Source organism: Oncorhynchus clarkii, chromosome 1 (assembly GCF_045791955.1).
Source record: "Oncorhynchus clarkii lewisi isolate Uvic-CL-2024 chromosome 1, UVic_Ocla_1.0, whole genome shotgun sequence".
NCBI lineage: Eukaryota > Metazoa > Chordata > Actinopteri > Salmoniformes > Salmonidae > Oncorhynchus > Oncorhynchus clarkii.
In genome coordinates this window covers 53661866-53677506 of record NC_092147.1, presented here as the reverse complement: position 1 = coordinate 53677506, position 15641 = coordinate 53661866, and the positions used below count along the sequence as shown (strand labels likewise).

Genomic DNA, 15641 nt, shown 5'->3' with positions numbered 1-15641 from the left:
GAGCCACTGCCTGTACAGGTGCATCAAAGCTGAAAAACAGCTTCTATCTCAAGGCCATCAAACTGTTAACCAGCCATCACTAACATTGAGTGGCTTCTGCCAACATACAGACTCAATCTCTAGCCACTTTAATAATTCATAATTGAATGTAATAAATGTATCACTAGTCACTAAACAATGCCACTTTATATAATGTTTACATACCCTACATTACTCATCTCATATGTATATAATGTACTCTATACCATCTACTGGATCTTGCCTATGCCGTTCGGCCATCGCTCATCCATATATTTATACGTAAATATTCTTATTCATTCCTTTAGAATGTTAGATTAGATTACTTGATTAGATTACTTGTTAGATATTACTGCACGGTCAGAACTAGAAGCACAAGCATTTCTCTACACTCGCCTTAACATCTGCTAACCATGTGTATGTGACCAATAAAATTTGATTTGATTTGAAGTGATTCCCAAACCTTCCATAACAAAGCCATCACCTACAGAGAGATGAAGCTGGAGAGGAGTCCCATAAGCAAGTTGGTCCTGGGGCTCTTTTCACAAACACAAACAGACCCCACAGTGCCCCAGGACAGCAACACAATTACACCCAACCAAATCATGAGAAAACAAAAAGATAATTACTTGACACATTGAAAATAATTAACCTCTCTAGGGTAGGGGGCAGCATTCTGAATTTTGGATGAAAAGCATGCCCAAATTAAACTGCCTGCTACTCGGGCCCAGAAGATATGATAAGCATATAACTGATAGATTGGGATAGAGAACACTCTAAAGTTTCCAAAATAGTGTCTGTGAGTATAACAGAACTGATTTAGCAGGCGAAAACTTGAGAAAAATCCATTCAGGAAGTAGTTTTTTTTTGGTTTTGTAGTTTTCTATTCAATGCCATTACAGTATCCATTGACTTAGGACTCCATTTGCAGTTTATATGCCTTCCACTAGATGTCCACAGTCTTTAGAAATCTTTTCAGGCTTGTATTCTTATAAATAAGGGAGTAAGACCAGTCTGAATGAGTGGACCCTAACGTGACGCATAATTTTTTTCAGGCTCATGTGCATTTCTTGTTTACCTTTTATATTGAGGACGTTATTGTCCGGTTTAAATATTATAGATCATTTAGGCTAAAAAAACAACCTGAGGATTGAATATCGTTTGACATGTTTCTATGAACTTTACGGATACAATTTGGATTTTTTCGTCTGATTATTTTGACTGAGTTTGAGCCTGAAGAAAATGGTTTTTGGATATAAAGAGACTTCATCAAACAAAAGGAACATTTATTGAGTAAATGAATGTCTTCTGATTGCCACCATATGAAGATCATCAAAGGTAAGGGATTAATTTTATCTCTAATTCTGTTTGTTTGTAATAATTTCTCAACTGGCTATGTTCTGGGCTAGGTAGGATCTGGGCTAGGTATGCTTTCACCGAAAAGCATTTTATAAATATGACACTGTGGTTGGTTTAACAAGAAGTTAATCTTTAAACCTATGTAAAATATTTTTTGTTTTCTGAATTTTTATAATGAGCATTTCTGTAATTGAATTTGGCGCTCTGCAACCTCACTGGATGTTGGCCAGATGGGACGCTAGCGTCCCACGTACCCTAGAGAGGTTAATTTTGAGTCGGTCACAGTGGTCAAGTATTCTTTCACTGTGTACTCTCTGTTTAGGGCCAAATAGCATTCTTGTATGCTCAGTTTTTTTGTTAAGATAAGCTTTGACTATGTACAGACTCAGTGAGCATAGCTTTGCTATTGAGAAAGCCCACGAAAGGCAGACCTGGCTCTCAAGAGAAGACAGGCTATGTGCACACAGCCCACGAAACTGAGCTGCATTTTCTAACCTCCTGCCAAATGTATGACCATATTAGAGACACATATTTCCCTCAGATTACACAGACCCACAAAGAATTTCAAAACAAAATTTTGCTAAACTCCCATATCTATATGGTGAAATAACGCAGTGTACAATCACAGCAGCAATATTTGTGAAAGAAAAAAGGGTAACCGGGTAACCGGTGAAGATCCAACACCATTGTAAATACTAGAGGTTGACCGATTAATCGGAATGGCCGATTAATTAGGGCCGATTTCAAGTTTTCATAACAATTGGAAATCGGTATTTTTGGACACAGATTTGGCCAATTTTTTTTTCTACACCTTTATTTAAATAGGCAAGTCAGTAAGAACACATTCTTATTTTCAATGACGGCCTAGGAACGGTGGGTTAAGTGCCTTGTTCAGGGGCAGAACGATAGATTTTTACCTTGTCAGCTCGGGGATTAAATCTTGCAACGTTACAGTTAACTAGTCTAACGCTCTAACCACCTGCCTCTCATTGCACTCCACGAGGAGCCTGCCTGTTACACGAATGCAGTAAGAAGCCAAGGTAAGTTGCTAGCTAGAATTAAACTTATCTTATAAAAAACAATCAATCAATCATAATCACTAGCTTAACTACACATGGTTGATGATATTACTAGTTTATCTAGCGTGTTCTGTGTTGCATATAATCAATGCGGTGCGCATTCGCGGAAAAAGGACTGTCGTTGCTCCAACGTGTAACTAACCATAAACATCAATGCCTGTCTTAAAATCAATACCTGCATATTTAGCCTGCATATTTAGCTAAAATAAATCCAGGTTAGCAGGCAATATTAACCAGGTGAAATTGTGTCACTTCTCTTGCATTCATTGCACGCAGAGTCAGGGTATATACGATAATAATAAACGTTTTGTTTTCAAAATGATAGTTTCCGTATTCGAACATATTAATGACCAAAGGCTCGTATTTCTGTGTGTTATTATGTTATAATTAAGTCTATGATTTGATATTTGATAGAGCAGTCTGACTGAGCGATGGTAGGCACCAGCAGGCTCGTAAGCATTAATTCAAACAGCACTTTCGTGCGTTTTGCCAGCAGCTCTTCACTGTGCTTCAAGCATTGCGCTGTTTATGACTTCAAGCCTATCAGCTCCTGAGATTAGGCTGGTGTAACCGATGTGAAATGGCTAGCTAGTTAGTGGGGTGTGCGTTAATAGTGTTTCAAACGTCACTCGCTCTGAGACTAGGAGTAGTTGTTCCCCTTGCTCTGCATGGGTAACACTGCTTCGAGGGTGGCTGTTGTCAATGTGTTCCTTGTTCGAGCCCAGGTAGGAGCGAGGAGAGGGACGGAAGCTATACTGTTACACTGGCAATACTAAAGTGCCAATAAGAACACCCAATAGTCAAAGGTATATGGAATACAAATGGTATAGAGAGAAATAGTCCTATAATTAACTACAACCTAAAACCTCTTACCTTGGAATATTGAAGTCTCATGTTAAAAGGAACCACCAGCTTTCATATGTTCTCATGTTCTGAGCGAGGAATTTAAACGTTAGCTTTTTTACATGGCACATATTGCACTTTTACTTTCTTCTCCAACACTTTGCTTTTGCATTATTTAAACCAAATTGAACATGTTTCATTATTTATTTGAGGCTAAATTGATTTTTATTGATGTATTATATTAAGTTAAATAAGTGTTAATTCAGTATTGTTGTAATTGTCATTATTACAAATGAAAATTAGCCGATTAATTGGCATTGGCTTTTTTTGGTCCTCCAATAATTGGTATCGGCGTTGAAAAATCATAATCGGTCGACCTCTAGTAAATACAACCCATGTTTATGTTTTTTTTATTTTCTCCTTTGTACTATAACTATTTGCACATCATTACAACACTGTATATAGACATAATATGACATTTGAAATGTATTTATTCTTTTGGAACTTTTGTGAGTGTAGTATTTACTGTTCACTTTTTATTGTTTATTTCACTTTTGTTTATCCATTTCACTTGCTTTGGCAATGTAAACATATGTTTCCCATGCCAATATAGCTCCTTGAATTGAATTAAACAGAGAATATGTGTCACAGGAGAGAGTTCTATTAAACCATTAAACCATTAAGGCCACCTTCCTTCTTCTCCCTCCTCCCACCCTAAACTAGCCAGAGCCGTCTGCGGCTGAAAACTAGGCCAGTCTCCTGTCCTTGTGTATCGGTTCACTGACTGACTTCCTGGCACCCTGTTTAGACAAAGGCAGCGTTTTCTCTTTCACTGCTTCTTTAAAAGCACACACACTCATTGACCGGTCATGCTGGACTTCCAAAATGACATGTCTTACTGCGGGATATTAGACATCTCCAAAAGCATTGGAGAGGAATGTTCGAGGTGAGGGACTTCTCTTCAAAATCAGCTGAGAAGGAGGTAATGACATGCAAACAATTGGGGAAAGACTAATTAAGAAAGATTTCAGTCTGAGTTCCTAAAATGTAATCTGTCTTGTCCGGTTTCGTGACATCATCAGCGTCTCCTCCGACACTTGACCTGTCAGAGTGTCGGACGTCTGTCAAGTGTCTCGCCTTTGACCTCTCTGTGTCTTGCTGTGTGTTTGACAGCATTGTTTATTCAGTAGAAAGACAGTTAATAGGCTGGATATTGACGTGTAGGAATCAGACAATAGACACGGCACGCTGCTTGCCTCCAGTCTCAAAGATGTCCCTCTCTGTTTCACACGTTGTTGTTGTGGTCGCCTTCGAATGAAGAGATCATGGGTCAGTGAATCTCCATTTACAGTGCCTCTTAATCCAGGACTAGGCATAATGTGTGTTCAGGAAACTGCCCCCAAATTGCCCCAATCCTATCTGAGGTTGTAGTATCTGGCTGGTATTAGTCAACATAGGACCTCTGCAAAATAATGGACTACTGTGCAAATAGCAGACCCCAAATAACAGTGTAATTCAGTATTTCCAAATCAGATATGCTATCGTTGTGGTTGACGGTATTGGCTATTTGCATGGTGAATTTATTACTAGGTCACCATCAGGCTTGTTTCTCTGTGATTCTCCAACTATTAACATATGAAAGGGCCCATTAGGGGAGAGCATGTTACTATCTTCAGATTAGCAATGGTCATTTTGGCCCGTGATGTTGTTGACTGGTTTGCTAAACAGCTCTCCCTTTTCTCTCTCTCCCTCTATAGCTTTCTACCCTCATTCTCCACCGACTCTCTATGTCTCTCTCTTTCTCTCCCTCTCACTTTCCACCCATCCTCTCTCCCCATCCTCTCTCCCCCTCTCCTCTTTCTATCTCTCCTCTTTCTCTCACTTTCTCCCCCTCCTCTCTGTCTGTCTCTCCCCTCTCTGTCTAAACAGTGTTCTGTAATTTAGCAAAGCTGCACTGCTGCTTCCCATTGAGTGGCTGAGCGTTGTTTGGATTTCTATAGTGGAGAAGAACAATGAAGTCTGGTCTGTTGCACACACACAAGTGCACACACACTATGAGCATGGTCTGTGAGAGCCAGCGTACCTGTGCGTGACTGCCACAGCAGGGGAGTGTGTGTGAGTGGCTCTCACACCGTGCTCCACTCTGACCCAACCAGCCCCAAACCAGCATCACACAAATTAACTCACAAATACACACACTCTTAAGCTATGCAAACACTACAATCACACTCTCCTACAGATTAGATTCAAATACACATGTATTACACATACAGTACAGTACAAATGGAACGGCACACAAAGCCAAGCAATAATACAGTAGCACTTCAAAATACTGGAGCAGTCAATAAAATAGATCCCAGCTTTGACCCGAAATACAAACATCACAAAGCTAAGATTCACAAATTCAAATGAAAATGCATAAATTACCACCACGCACACAATGGCACACAGTCAATCCCTCATTCCCCTTCTTTCAATTCAATTCAATTCAAGGGCTTTATTGGCATGGGAAACATGTGTTAACATTGCCAAAGCAAGTGAGGTAGATAATATATAATCTTTATATATCTTTCTCCCTTTCCCGTTCTCTCTCTCCCTCTAGCTCCCTTCTTCTAGTGAATCCCAATTCACTTCCCAAGGACACCACTCTGCCATTCCATTCCCTCCACCATCCTGCCTTTTCCATCCCTCTCCATTGTTGTTTCACAATATTCAGCCTCAAGTAAGATGCCCTCCCATCACCCTGCGAATTGGAATTCAATATGCTGTATTGGCATGACCATGAAATATCAGTAGACTGTCTATAGTCCCTCTCCCTTTGCCCCTCTCGAACTCTCAAATTCCAAATTAACTTGAAAGTAATGGATCAATGTTGACAAAGCAATGCAATACAAAATAATTACGGAATATAAAAGGAATTGGTGTCAAATGGATGCTTTACAATTCCTCTTTCTCCCTCTCTCCCACTTTCTTTCTCCCCCTATATCCCCCTCTCAATCACTCCACCTCTACCTCCCTGAATGTGGGTGTTGTTCTTCTGTGAGAGAATGAACAGGTTGGTGTGTGTGAGTCAGAGAGGATTAAAACAGTACAACATAGGCAGGAGAAGCAGCACTCTGCTCCATCTGAGCGTTGCCTGGCTTTCTGTTATCTATGTTTAGAAACAGAACCCTGGATTCGTTATCCTCACTCTCCCTCTCACAAAGACACTGCTGTCTTTCAGTGGAAAAATACGACTTGGATGGGGACGTGACTTGGAGCTGTGCAATAGGCACAATATTCAGCACAGTGAAAATGGCTTTGAAAAGAAAGAGAGAGAAAAAGTATCTTCAAGATGACTTAAATAAAGAGCTGTTTCCTGGATGGAGTGGGCCAAGAGGGTCAGGCCCTAATGTCTCTAAATGGCATGGCTGTGCTCACTGAGCCTCTCTCTCTCTCTCTGTTTCTTTCACTCTTTCTCTTTTTTCACTTTTTCTTCAGCAGTATCTCGATCACACCACTTAGTCTCTAAAAACGGCCTTATCTTATGAGGTGAGAGTAGAGATCGAGAGCTCAGGTGAGAAAAACAATTAGGGCCTGCTATTCTGAATTTCAGCCATGCAGGATCCTCCCCCGTGACCGTGGAGCATTAACAGATGAAGCATATTCCTTAAATGAGCACCTGAACACCTAAAGCTTAACAGCAGCCGTTACAATAGGACATGGTGCTGCTACTAGACTGGCTAAAGGATTTACTGTAATTAATGAATGTGTGGGGGGACTGCTTGTCTCTCGCTCTCTCTCCTTCTCTCCCTCTCACTGTCTCCCTCGCTCACCATGGCCAGTATCTCCTCTCCTCAAAAGCACATGCAGCAGCCCCCTTAATTGTTGGATGTTAGATCACACACGGCTTTAGAAGACAAAACCAACAGCAACAGTTCCTCTTTCGCTTAGAAACTGGCATCAAGAAACAGCATTACAAAAGGCAAAAGTGAAGAGAGCAAATTTAACAAAATAACATGATGCAGGCAGAAAAAAGTCCTTGTTTACTTCTCCCCTCTTCCTCCTCTCCCCTTTTCTCCCATCCCCCTCCCTCTCTTGCCCAGCCAGCTGTCTATACACCTGCTCTCGCTCTCTTTCTGTTTCTCTCCGTCATTCTAACTTTCTCTCTAATTCCCCTTCTCTTTCCCTCCCTCTCCCTCTCCCTCTCTCCCTCTCTCTCGCTCTCTCTCTCCTTCCTTATCTTCCTTATCTTCTACATATCTCTCCTCTGCTCTTCTAGTGCCATATCTCCTTATATGGAACCAGAAGACTGGTGTGTGCGACTGGTGTGGGGACCGTGTGTGTGTGTGTGTGCGCAAATTATCCTAATTGCACAAGGGCTATCCAGCCTGTCACTATTTTACTCCCCATTATCCTCCCATCTCCGTGGCTTACCATCTCTCTCCAAATCCAGGTTCTACCCCCAATGAGCTGTCATAATATGCCTAAACATGGGATAGAAATAAAAAAAGTGAGAGCAGCACTAAAACCCAGTAATTTCCCATACCAACCCCCGTCCTCATACCCCCATATCTGATCAGCTCAATCCAGCTCTGTCATTAAATCACTGTCATCAAATCTTCCCACTACCCCTACCACAGCCTCAGTTTATTTAAACCTCCACCCCCCCCTTCCTCCCTGTGCCCAACCGTATCACATGTATAATGCTAATGCTCACACACACACACACACACACACACACACACACACACACACACACACACACACACACACACACACACACACACACACACACACACACACACACACACACACACACACACACACACACACACACACACACACACACACACACACACACACACACACACCCCAGGCCTGAGCTACACTGTTATTTTCACGCCCAGGATAAACATCTCTCTTTATATACACTACTCACTACTGTTCTTTTTCTGCTCTTCTTTTCTCCTTCTCTGTATCTATTGCTCTCTTCTACTTCTGCATATTAACCCATATGAAATTCCAGGTTGTTGTTTTTTTACAGCTAACTAATTGAAAACATTGGTCTTACGAACAAAACATTCTACGCTTACGAAATATGTATTCTATCGTTGGTATGTTGAAGAACTAAGAGAGATAACAGTATACAAAATGTTAACACATCCAGAGATAGAGATTTAAGTGTCTGGGACGAATGGGCTAGCTAACATGTACTGTATAGGAATGTCTCTTCGTCTTTCTCTCTCGTTTTTTCTCTCTCCCTCTCGCTCCCCCTGGGTCATCATCCTCCCGGTTAAGTGGACTCTGGCCAGTGTGAGTGACTGGGTGATGCCGAAACACACACACTGGTGGCACCTTAATTGGGGAAGACAGGAGTAGTAATGGCTCGAACAGAATAAATGGAATAGTTTCAAACACATCATTCACTCCATTCCAGACATTATTATGAACCATACTCCCCTCACCAGCTTCCTGTGACACACACAGAGACACACATACACACAGTTCTAAGGTCACTACGTGTTTTCCTGGCCGGAACAGGTGTCATGCAGACAGCGTACCGGAGTGCAGGTGTGGGAAAGGTGAAATCACTATAAACATTTTCTCTCTTTTTCTCTCTTCTCTTATTTCATCTTATTTCTGTCAGTGTGGATCTAGCTGCTCTATTCTCTTGCTCCATCTCTTTCCCTCTTTCTTTCCCTCCCTTGCTTCTCGGTCTCTCTCATTCAGCGTGTGTGATCTCTTTTTCCATTAGTTAGTTTCTCCTGAGGATATAACGCCACCTACACACATTGAGCATGGGGCAGCCGGATCACACAACACAGAACAGAAATACCAGCAGAGTTGCAGCTAGCTCAGAACAGAAAAACTACTTCACTCAGCATCAATACTTGTTACAGTTACATAAACGGCAGTTTATATCCATCCACCACACAAACACACACGTCACAACAGCTCCACAATGTGAAAGCAAACCTTGTTAAACAGGTACTGAGAAACACACAGCATGAAGTACATACTGTACAACAACCTGAAAGAGTCTATTTAGCATATAATGTTTAAGGATTTAATAAAACATTTTCTCCAAAAATATTTTGTTCGATTTCCATGAATAAAACAGCAAAGGGGACAAATAAAGACCAAAAACAAAACAATATACCATAAGGATTCAGAATAAATGTTCAGTCAACACATACAGTTCCTTCAGAAAGTATTCACACCCCTTGACTTTTTTACAATTTTGTTGTGTTAAAAAGTGGGATTCAAATGGATATAATTGTCATCTTTTGTCAACAATCTACACAAAGTGAACAAATTATAAGAATTCTATTAATGGGAAACATTTTGAGTCAATGCATATTAGAAACACCTTTGGCAGTGATTACAGGTGTGTCTTTCTGGGTAAGTCTCTAAGAGCTTTGCACACCTGGATTGTACATTAATTGCCCATTATTCTTTAAAATTATTATTCTTTTTGCCAGACAGCCATTTTCAAGCGTTGCCATAGATTTCCAAGCCGATTTATGCCAAAACTGTAATTAGGCCACTCAGGAACATTCAATGTCATCTTTGTAAGTAAGTCCAGTGTCTAATTGGCATTGCGTTTTAGGTTATTGTCCTCCCGAAAGGTGAATTTTTCTCCCAGTTTGTTTTGGAAAGCAGACTGAACCAGGTTTTCCTCTAGGACTTTGCTGAACTCTATTCCTTTTCTTTTAATCCTAAGAAAACTCCCTAGTCCTTGCCGATGACAATCATACCCATAACATGATGCAGCCACCACCATGCATGTAATGCTTAGCATAAAAATATATATACATATTCTTTGCCACATTTTTGCAGTATTACTTTAGTGCGTTATTGCAAACAGGACGCATGTATTGGAATATTTTTACTCTGTACAGGCTTCCTTCTTTTCACTGATTTAGGTTAGTATTGTGGAGTAACGACAATGTTGTTGATCCATCCTCAGTTTTCTCCTATCACTGCCATTTAACTCTGTAACTGGTTTAAAATTACCATTGGCCTCATGGTGAAATCCCTTAGCGGTTTCCTTCCTCGCCGCCAACTGAGTTAAGAAGGGTACCTGCATCTTTGTAGAGACTAGGTGTATTGATACACCATCCAAAGTGTAACTAACAATTTCACCATGCTCAAAGGGATATATATATTCAATGTCTGTTTTTTTTACCCTTCTTTTCAAGATACTAGAAAAACTCCATGGTCTTTGTCATTGAATCTGTGTTTGCAATTCACTGCTCGACTGAGAGACCTTACAGATAATTGTATGTTTGGGTTACAGAGATGACTAGTCATTCAAAAATCGTGTTAAACACAATTGTTGCACACAGAGTTAGTCCATGACACTTATTATCTGAATAGTTAGGCACATTTTTACTCCTGAAGCTATTTAGGCTTGCCATAAAGGAATTGAAAACTTATTTACGCATGACATTTCAGCTTTACATTTTTTATTAATTTGTGAACAAAAATCTAAAAACATAATTCCACTTTGACATTATAGGGTATTTTGTGTAGATCAGTGACACAAAATAGAATTGTAATAAAGGTTATATTCAAGCTGTGACACAGCAAAATGTGGGAAAAGTCAAGGGGTGTAAATACTTTCTGAAGGCACTGTATCTATAACAGAGCTTGTGGCAACTACCACCTAAATACAGCCAACCATCAAGTGATCCCGCTCAGTCCATCTGTGTGATGGGAACATGCCCCACATTTTTTAGCAATTGGAGCCAAAACAATCTGCTTAAAAACAACTCTAATTATATATCATAGATAGGAAATAGTTGTTTATCTCTTACCTTAATAAAGACAATGGTTGATATCAGTGATGCAAAATATGTATCAAATGCAATCAAACACAACACAAGCAGTCTCCTCAGAATGCACATGCGCGCACACACACACACACACACACACACACACACACACACACACACACACACACACACACACACACACACACACACACACACACACACACACACACACACACAGCTGGGTGTAGGTAGAATAGTCAGTGCACTCACCTTGGTACTCCTGTCCGGGGGTGTAGGCAGTGGGGTTCCCAGCGATCTGTAGGGTGAGGAGCACCTCTCCCCCTCCCTCGGCTACCCCGGACCCCTCCAGCTCCCCATGGTGGGTACAAAGGAAGAAGAAGGGGTTGAAGCGGGGGTAGAAGCCTGCTGCTGGGGGGCTCCCCAAATCCACACCGGTCCCCAACACCAGGGCCAGCAGGGCACAGCCGAGGGCACCCCAGACAGAGGCCCATGCCATCACCCTGAAAAACGACGGAATGAGGGAGAGAGGGATGAAGAAGAGGAGGGAGAGTGGTGGTGTGTGGAGAAAGGTAGTCACAGGTAGAGTTCCAGTAAGATGGGGGCTGGAGTCCACACTTGGTCGACTTGAATAGAGAAAGTCTGGTTCTGGGTTCTGAAAACAGTGTGTGTAAATATGTGTGTGTGTGGTTGGTTATAAGCAGACTGTACTGTAGCACTCCGTTTCTCTCCTCTGTTCCGCCTTTTCTCTCTTCTCTCTTCCTTCTACTCTGTGGGAGTTCAGAGCTAGTCTTTGCTGTCCTGTTCCGCGGTTTAAATACCTCCCCTTCACCCACCCCTCCCTCCCTCTCTCTTTCAGACCCAGGCGTGCTGTACGCTCTCTGTGAGCCGGCCTCCCTCTCTATTCCTCTCTCATCCAGCCCTCTCCTCCCTCTTTTTCTGTCAGTCATTCTATCACTCTGTTTCTCTCTCTCCAGCTCACTCTCTCTCTCTATCCCCAGCTCCCTCTAGCCCACTGTATCACTCCACCCAGGACCCTTCCACCCCTCTCTCTCTCCAGAGACCTTAGCTGTCTTATCTCTCTTCATCTGTTGGTTTCTTTATCCCCACCATGGGCATAGAGAGAGATCCTAGCTTATTCACACTTTCCTTTGTCTTTTTCCCCATCCACCACCCAGCCTGTCTCCTCCTCTTCTCCTCTACCACCTAGTATCACACCTCCCTCCCCTCCTTTTTCTCTTCCCTCTCTCTCTCAGCTCTCCATCTCACTTAGTCCCCCTCCCCTCTGCCTGTCTTCATACTAACCCCTTCTCTCTATATATGTCTCCTTGTCTCTGTCTCCTCAGCTATGTATTTTTACCCAATTCCAAGTATTTTGTTTTTCCTCCTCCTCTTCTCTCGTTGATTTTTTTATGGGGTTTCCTTCAGAATCTCATTTTCCATCCGATTCTCCAACTTTCTCTTTCTTCACTGTCAGAGCCCAGCCAGCTTCTGCTTTCTCCCTTCTTTTCCTTTCTCTCTCTCTCCCTATTTCACTCTCCCTCCCTCCCCCTGTTCTCTGGTCTAGACTAACTCCCCACTATAGAGCAGAGTAGACACCAGAGTCGATCATTCTGTTTTCACCCCGTATGTCTCTATAGCCCGGCTTCCAAATCATAGCTTAGTATCTCCCTCTCTCTTTCTGTATACTAGCTCTCTCTTTCTCACTCTCCCTCTTCCTGGAATAAACAAAAACAGCATGGAGCTACTCCTCCTACCTCTCGTCCACACACTATCTCCATCTGTTTCTCTCTCTCTCTCCATTCTACAACAAGTACAGCTTCAATGACTTACAAAAACAATGCATCTTTCTCCAGAGCCAACACAGTGCATTATACATACACATACCACCTTACATCTCTGTAACACAACTCAAAACTAAATAAACAACATTAAAGCAGACTAAACCAATAATAATTTTCAAAAGCGGTCTTTAGACCTCCGACGCTGGTGAGTGGTGAGCCAATGCTCTGCACTGATCTGATCTGTCTCTTTCTACTCAGCCGTGTGTGTCTGCTGTCTCTCTCCTCAGCCAGTATGTTTGTGGTTTTGTGGTTAAACTCCGGTACAGACATAAGCAGCAGCCTAGCATGCTGAGCGAGCTCCAACACACACACACACACACTGCTGACCTGCTCGCGAAGCAGCAAGCAAAAGCTTAGCCTTCCCAACAGATGCTTGAACAAACTTAAGTCTGGGTCAAATACACAAATATCAAACATAAACACACTATAGAAAATCCCCTGCTGCTGTTTCTCCACTCCCTGCTTTTACTGTGAGAGCAGTGCTGTTATTTTGGGCCTGAGTGATGGAGGACAGACAGACTGCTGTTCCTACTGTCAGGAAGTAGAACTCTGGTGGCCCTCTGACCCTTCTGTCATGGAGCACTGGGTACACCACACATACACATTATGAAAACATGGATACAGTAAAAACAATCAAGACAGTATTTTTCTAATGCACATCTGGGCCCTAAAACTATGCCACATGACTTAAACACCTCTCTAAATCACTGTAAGGATGGGAATTGGATGTTCATCATTGATTACTCATGCCTGACCTGTGTCTATCAATTAACAGTTTCACGTGAACTAATAGAGATGATGGGCTGCTGAGCTCTGTATGCTGTATCGTGTCCAAGTTGTATCTCTCTTATAGATGATGGTCCACTCTTTGAACCCTCCAAACGGTGCTTTACACTACCAATGAAAATATATACAGTATATAAGTGAGCTACTACATGGGTGGTTCAGTCAGTCAGTCTGCAGGGACTGGAGAAAGGTTCAGGGGCTATCACAACTCCTCTTCTGCTGTGTGTGTGTGGACAACTCCCCCCTCACCCGTCCGTCCGTCTCCTTATTAGGCTTAATCAAGCTTGTTTAATTAATCTGAGAGTTTAAGTCGCTGCAGAGATGAGAGAGAGAGAGAGAGAGAGAGAAAATAGAGATCTTGGAGAGACTTTGCAGAACTCAATGTGCTTGCTTTGATAGTGAAATTACAGTCAGGTTCAAAATGATTGTGACCTTAATAAAGATGAGCAAAAAAGTATACAATTGCTCAGAGAAACAGGTTTTGTTTAACAAGTAATAAAGAAACATTTTAAAATAGGAGTACCCCTGTTTTCAATACTTCAGAACATATTCCCCTTCTCTTTCCCTCCCTCACTCTCCCTTTCTTTCTGATTGCAAAATGTTGATTTTGTGGTCAATTAACCATTTCTTTGTGGATTTTGATGTGTGTTGGGATTACTGTCTTGCTGGAAGACCCACTTGTGGTCAAGTTTCAGCCTCCTGGCAGAGGCAACCAGGATTAACCTTTATAGCGCTAGCGGAACCCCTCGACAACGTTCCGCTGAAAAGGCAGCGCGCGAAATTCAAAAATATTTTTCAGAAATATGTAACTTTCACACATTAACAAGTCCAATACAGCAAATGAAAGATACACTTCTTGTTAATCTACCCATTGTGTCTGATTTTAAAAATGCTTTACAGCGAAAGCACAACATATGATTATGTTAGATCACCGCCAAGTCAAAACAACACACAGCCTAAGATAGGAGTCACAAAAAACAGAAATATAGATCAAATGAATCCCTAACCTTTGATGATCTTCATCAGATGACACTCATGGGACATCATGTTCCAAAACATCCAATGATTTTGCAGACATACTCATAATAAACATCGACAAAAGATACAAGTGTTATTCACAGAATTAAATATACACTTCTCCTTAATGCAACCGCTGTGTCAGATTTTAAAAAAAACTTTACGGAAGAAGCATAATCTGAGAACGGCGCTCAGAGCCCAATCCAGCGAGAGAAATAGCCGCCATTTTGGAGTCAACAGAAGTTAGAAATAACACAATAAATATTAACTTACCTTAGATGATCTTCATCAGAAGGCACTCCCAGGAATCCCAGTTCGACAATAAATGACTGATTTGTTCCATAAAGTTCCATAAAGTCCATCATTTATGTCCAAATAGCCACTTGTTGTTAGCGTGTTCAGCCCAGTAATACATCTTCATGAGGCGCGAGCACTACGTCCAGACAAAAACTCGAAAAGTTCCGTTACAGGTCGTAGAAACAAGTCAAACAATGTATGGAATCAATCTTTAGGATGTTTTTAACATAAAATATCATTAATGTTCCAACTGGAGAATTCCTATGTCTGAAGAAAAGCACTGGAACGAGAGGTAACTCTGTCAGGAGCGCGCGTCACGAGCTGACAGAGTTACCTCAAACAGGTCTCATGAGCCCCTCCTTTATAGTAGAATCCTCAAACCAGTTTCTAAAGACGGTTGACATCTAGTGGAAGCCGTAGGAAGTGCAACATAACCAATATCCCACTGTATCATCAATAGGGACTGAGTTGAAAAACTACAAACTTCAGATATCCCACTTTCTGGTTGGATTTTTCTCAGGTTTTCGCCTGCCATATGAGTTCTGTTATACTCACAGACATCATTCAAACAGTTTTAGAAACTTCAGTGTTTTCTATCCAATACTGATAATAATATGCAT

At 41.6% G+C, this 15641-nt stretch overlaps 1 protein-coding gene across 1 annotated transcript in view; it reads right to left on the bottom strand.

The window, feature by feature from the left end:
- Positions 1–11819, bottom strand: part of LOC139408865 (reelin-like) — a 280233-nt gene extending 268414 nt beyond the window's left edge. Inside the window, exon 1 of the mRNA XM_071153271.1 lies at positions 11330–11819. Within this exon, the coding sequence (XP_071009372.1) occupies positions 11330–11576 (247 nt within the window). The 5' untranslated portion in view covers positions 11577–11819. The remainder of the gene's footprint in view (positions 1–11329) is intronic.
- Positions 11820–15641: the final 3822 nt, after the last annotated feature.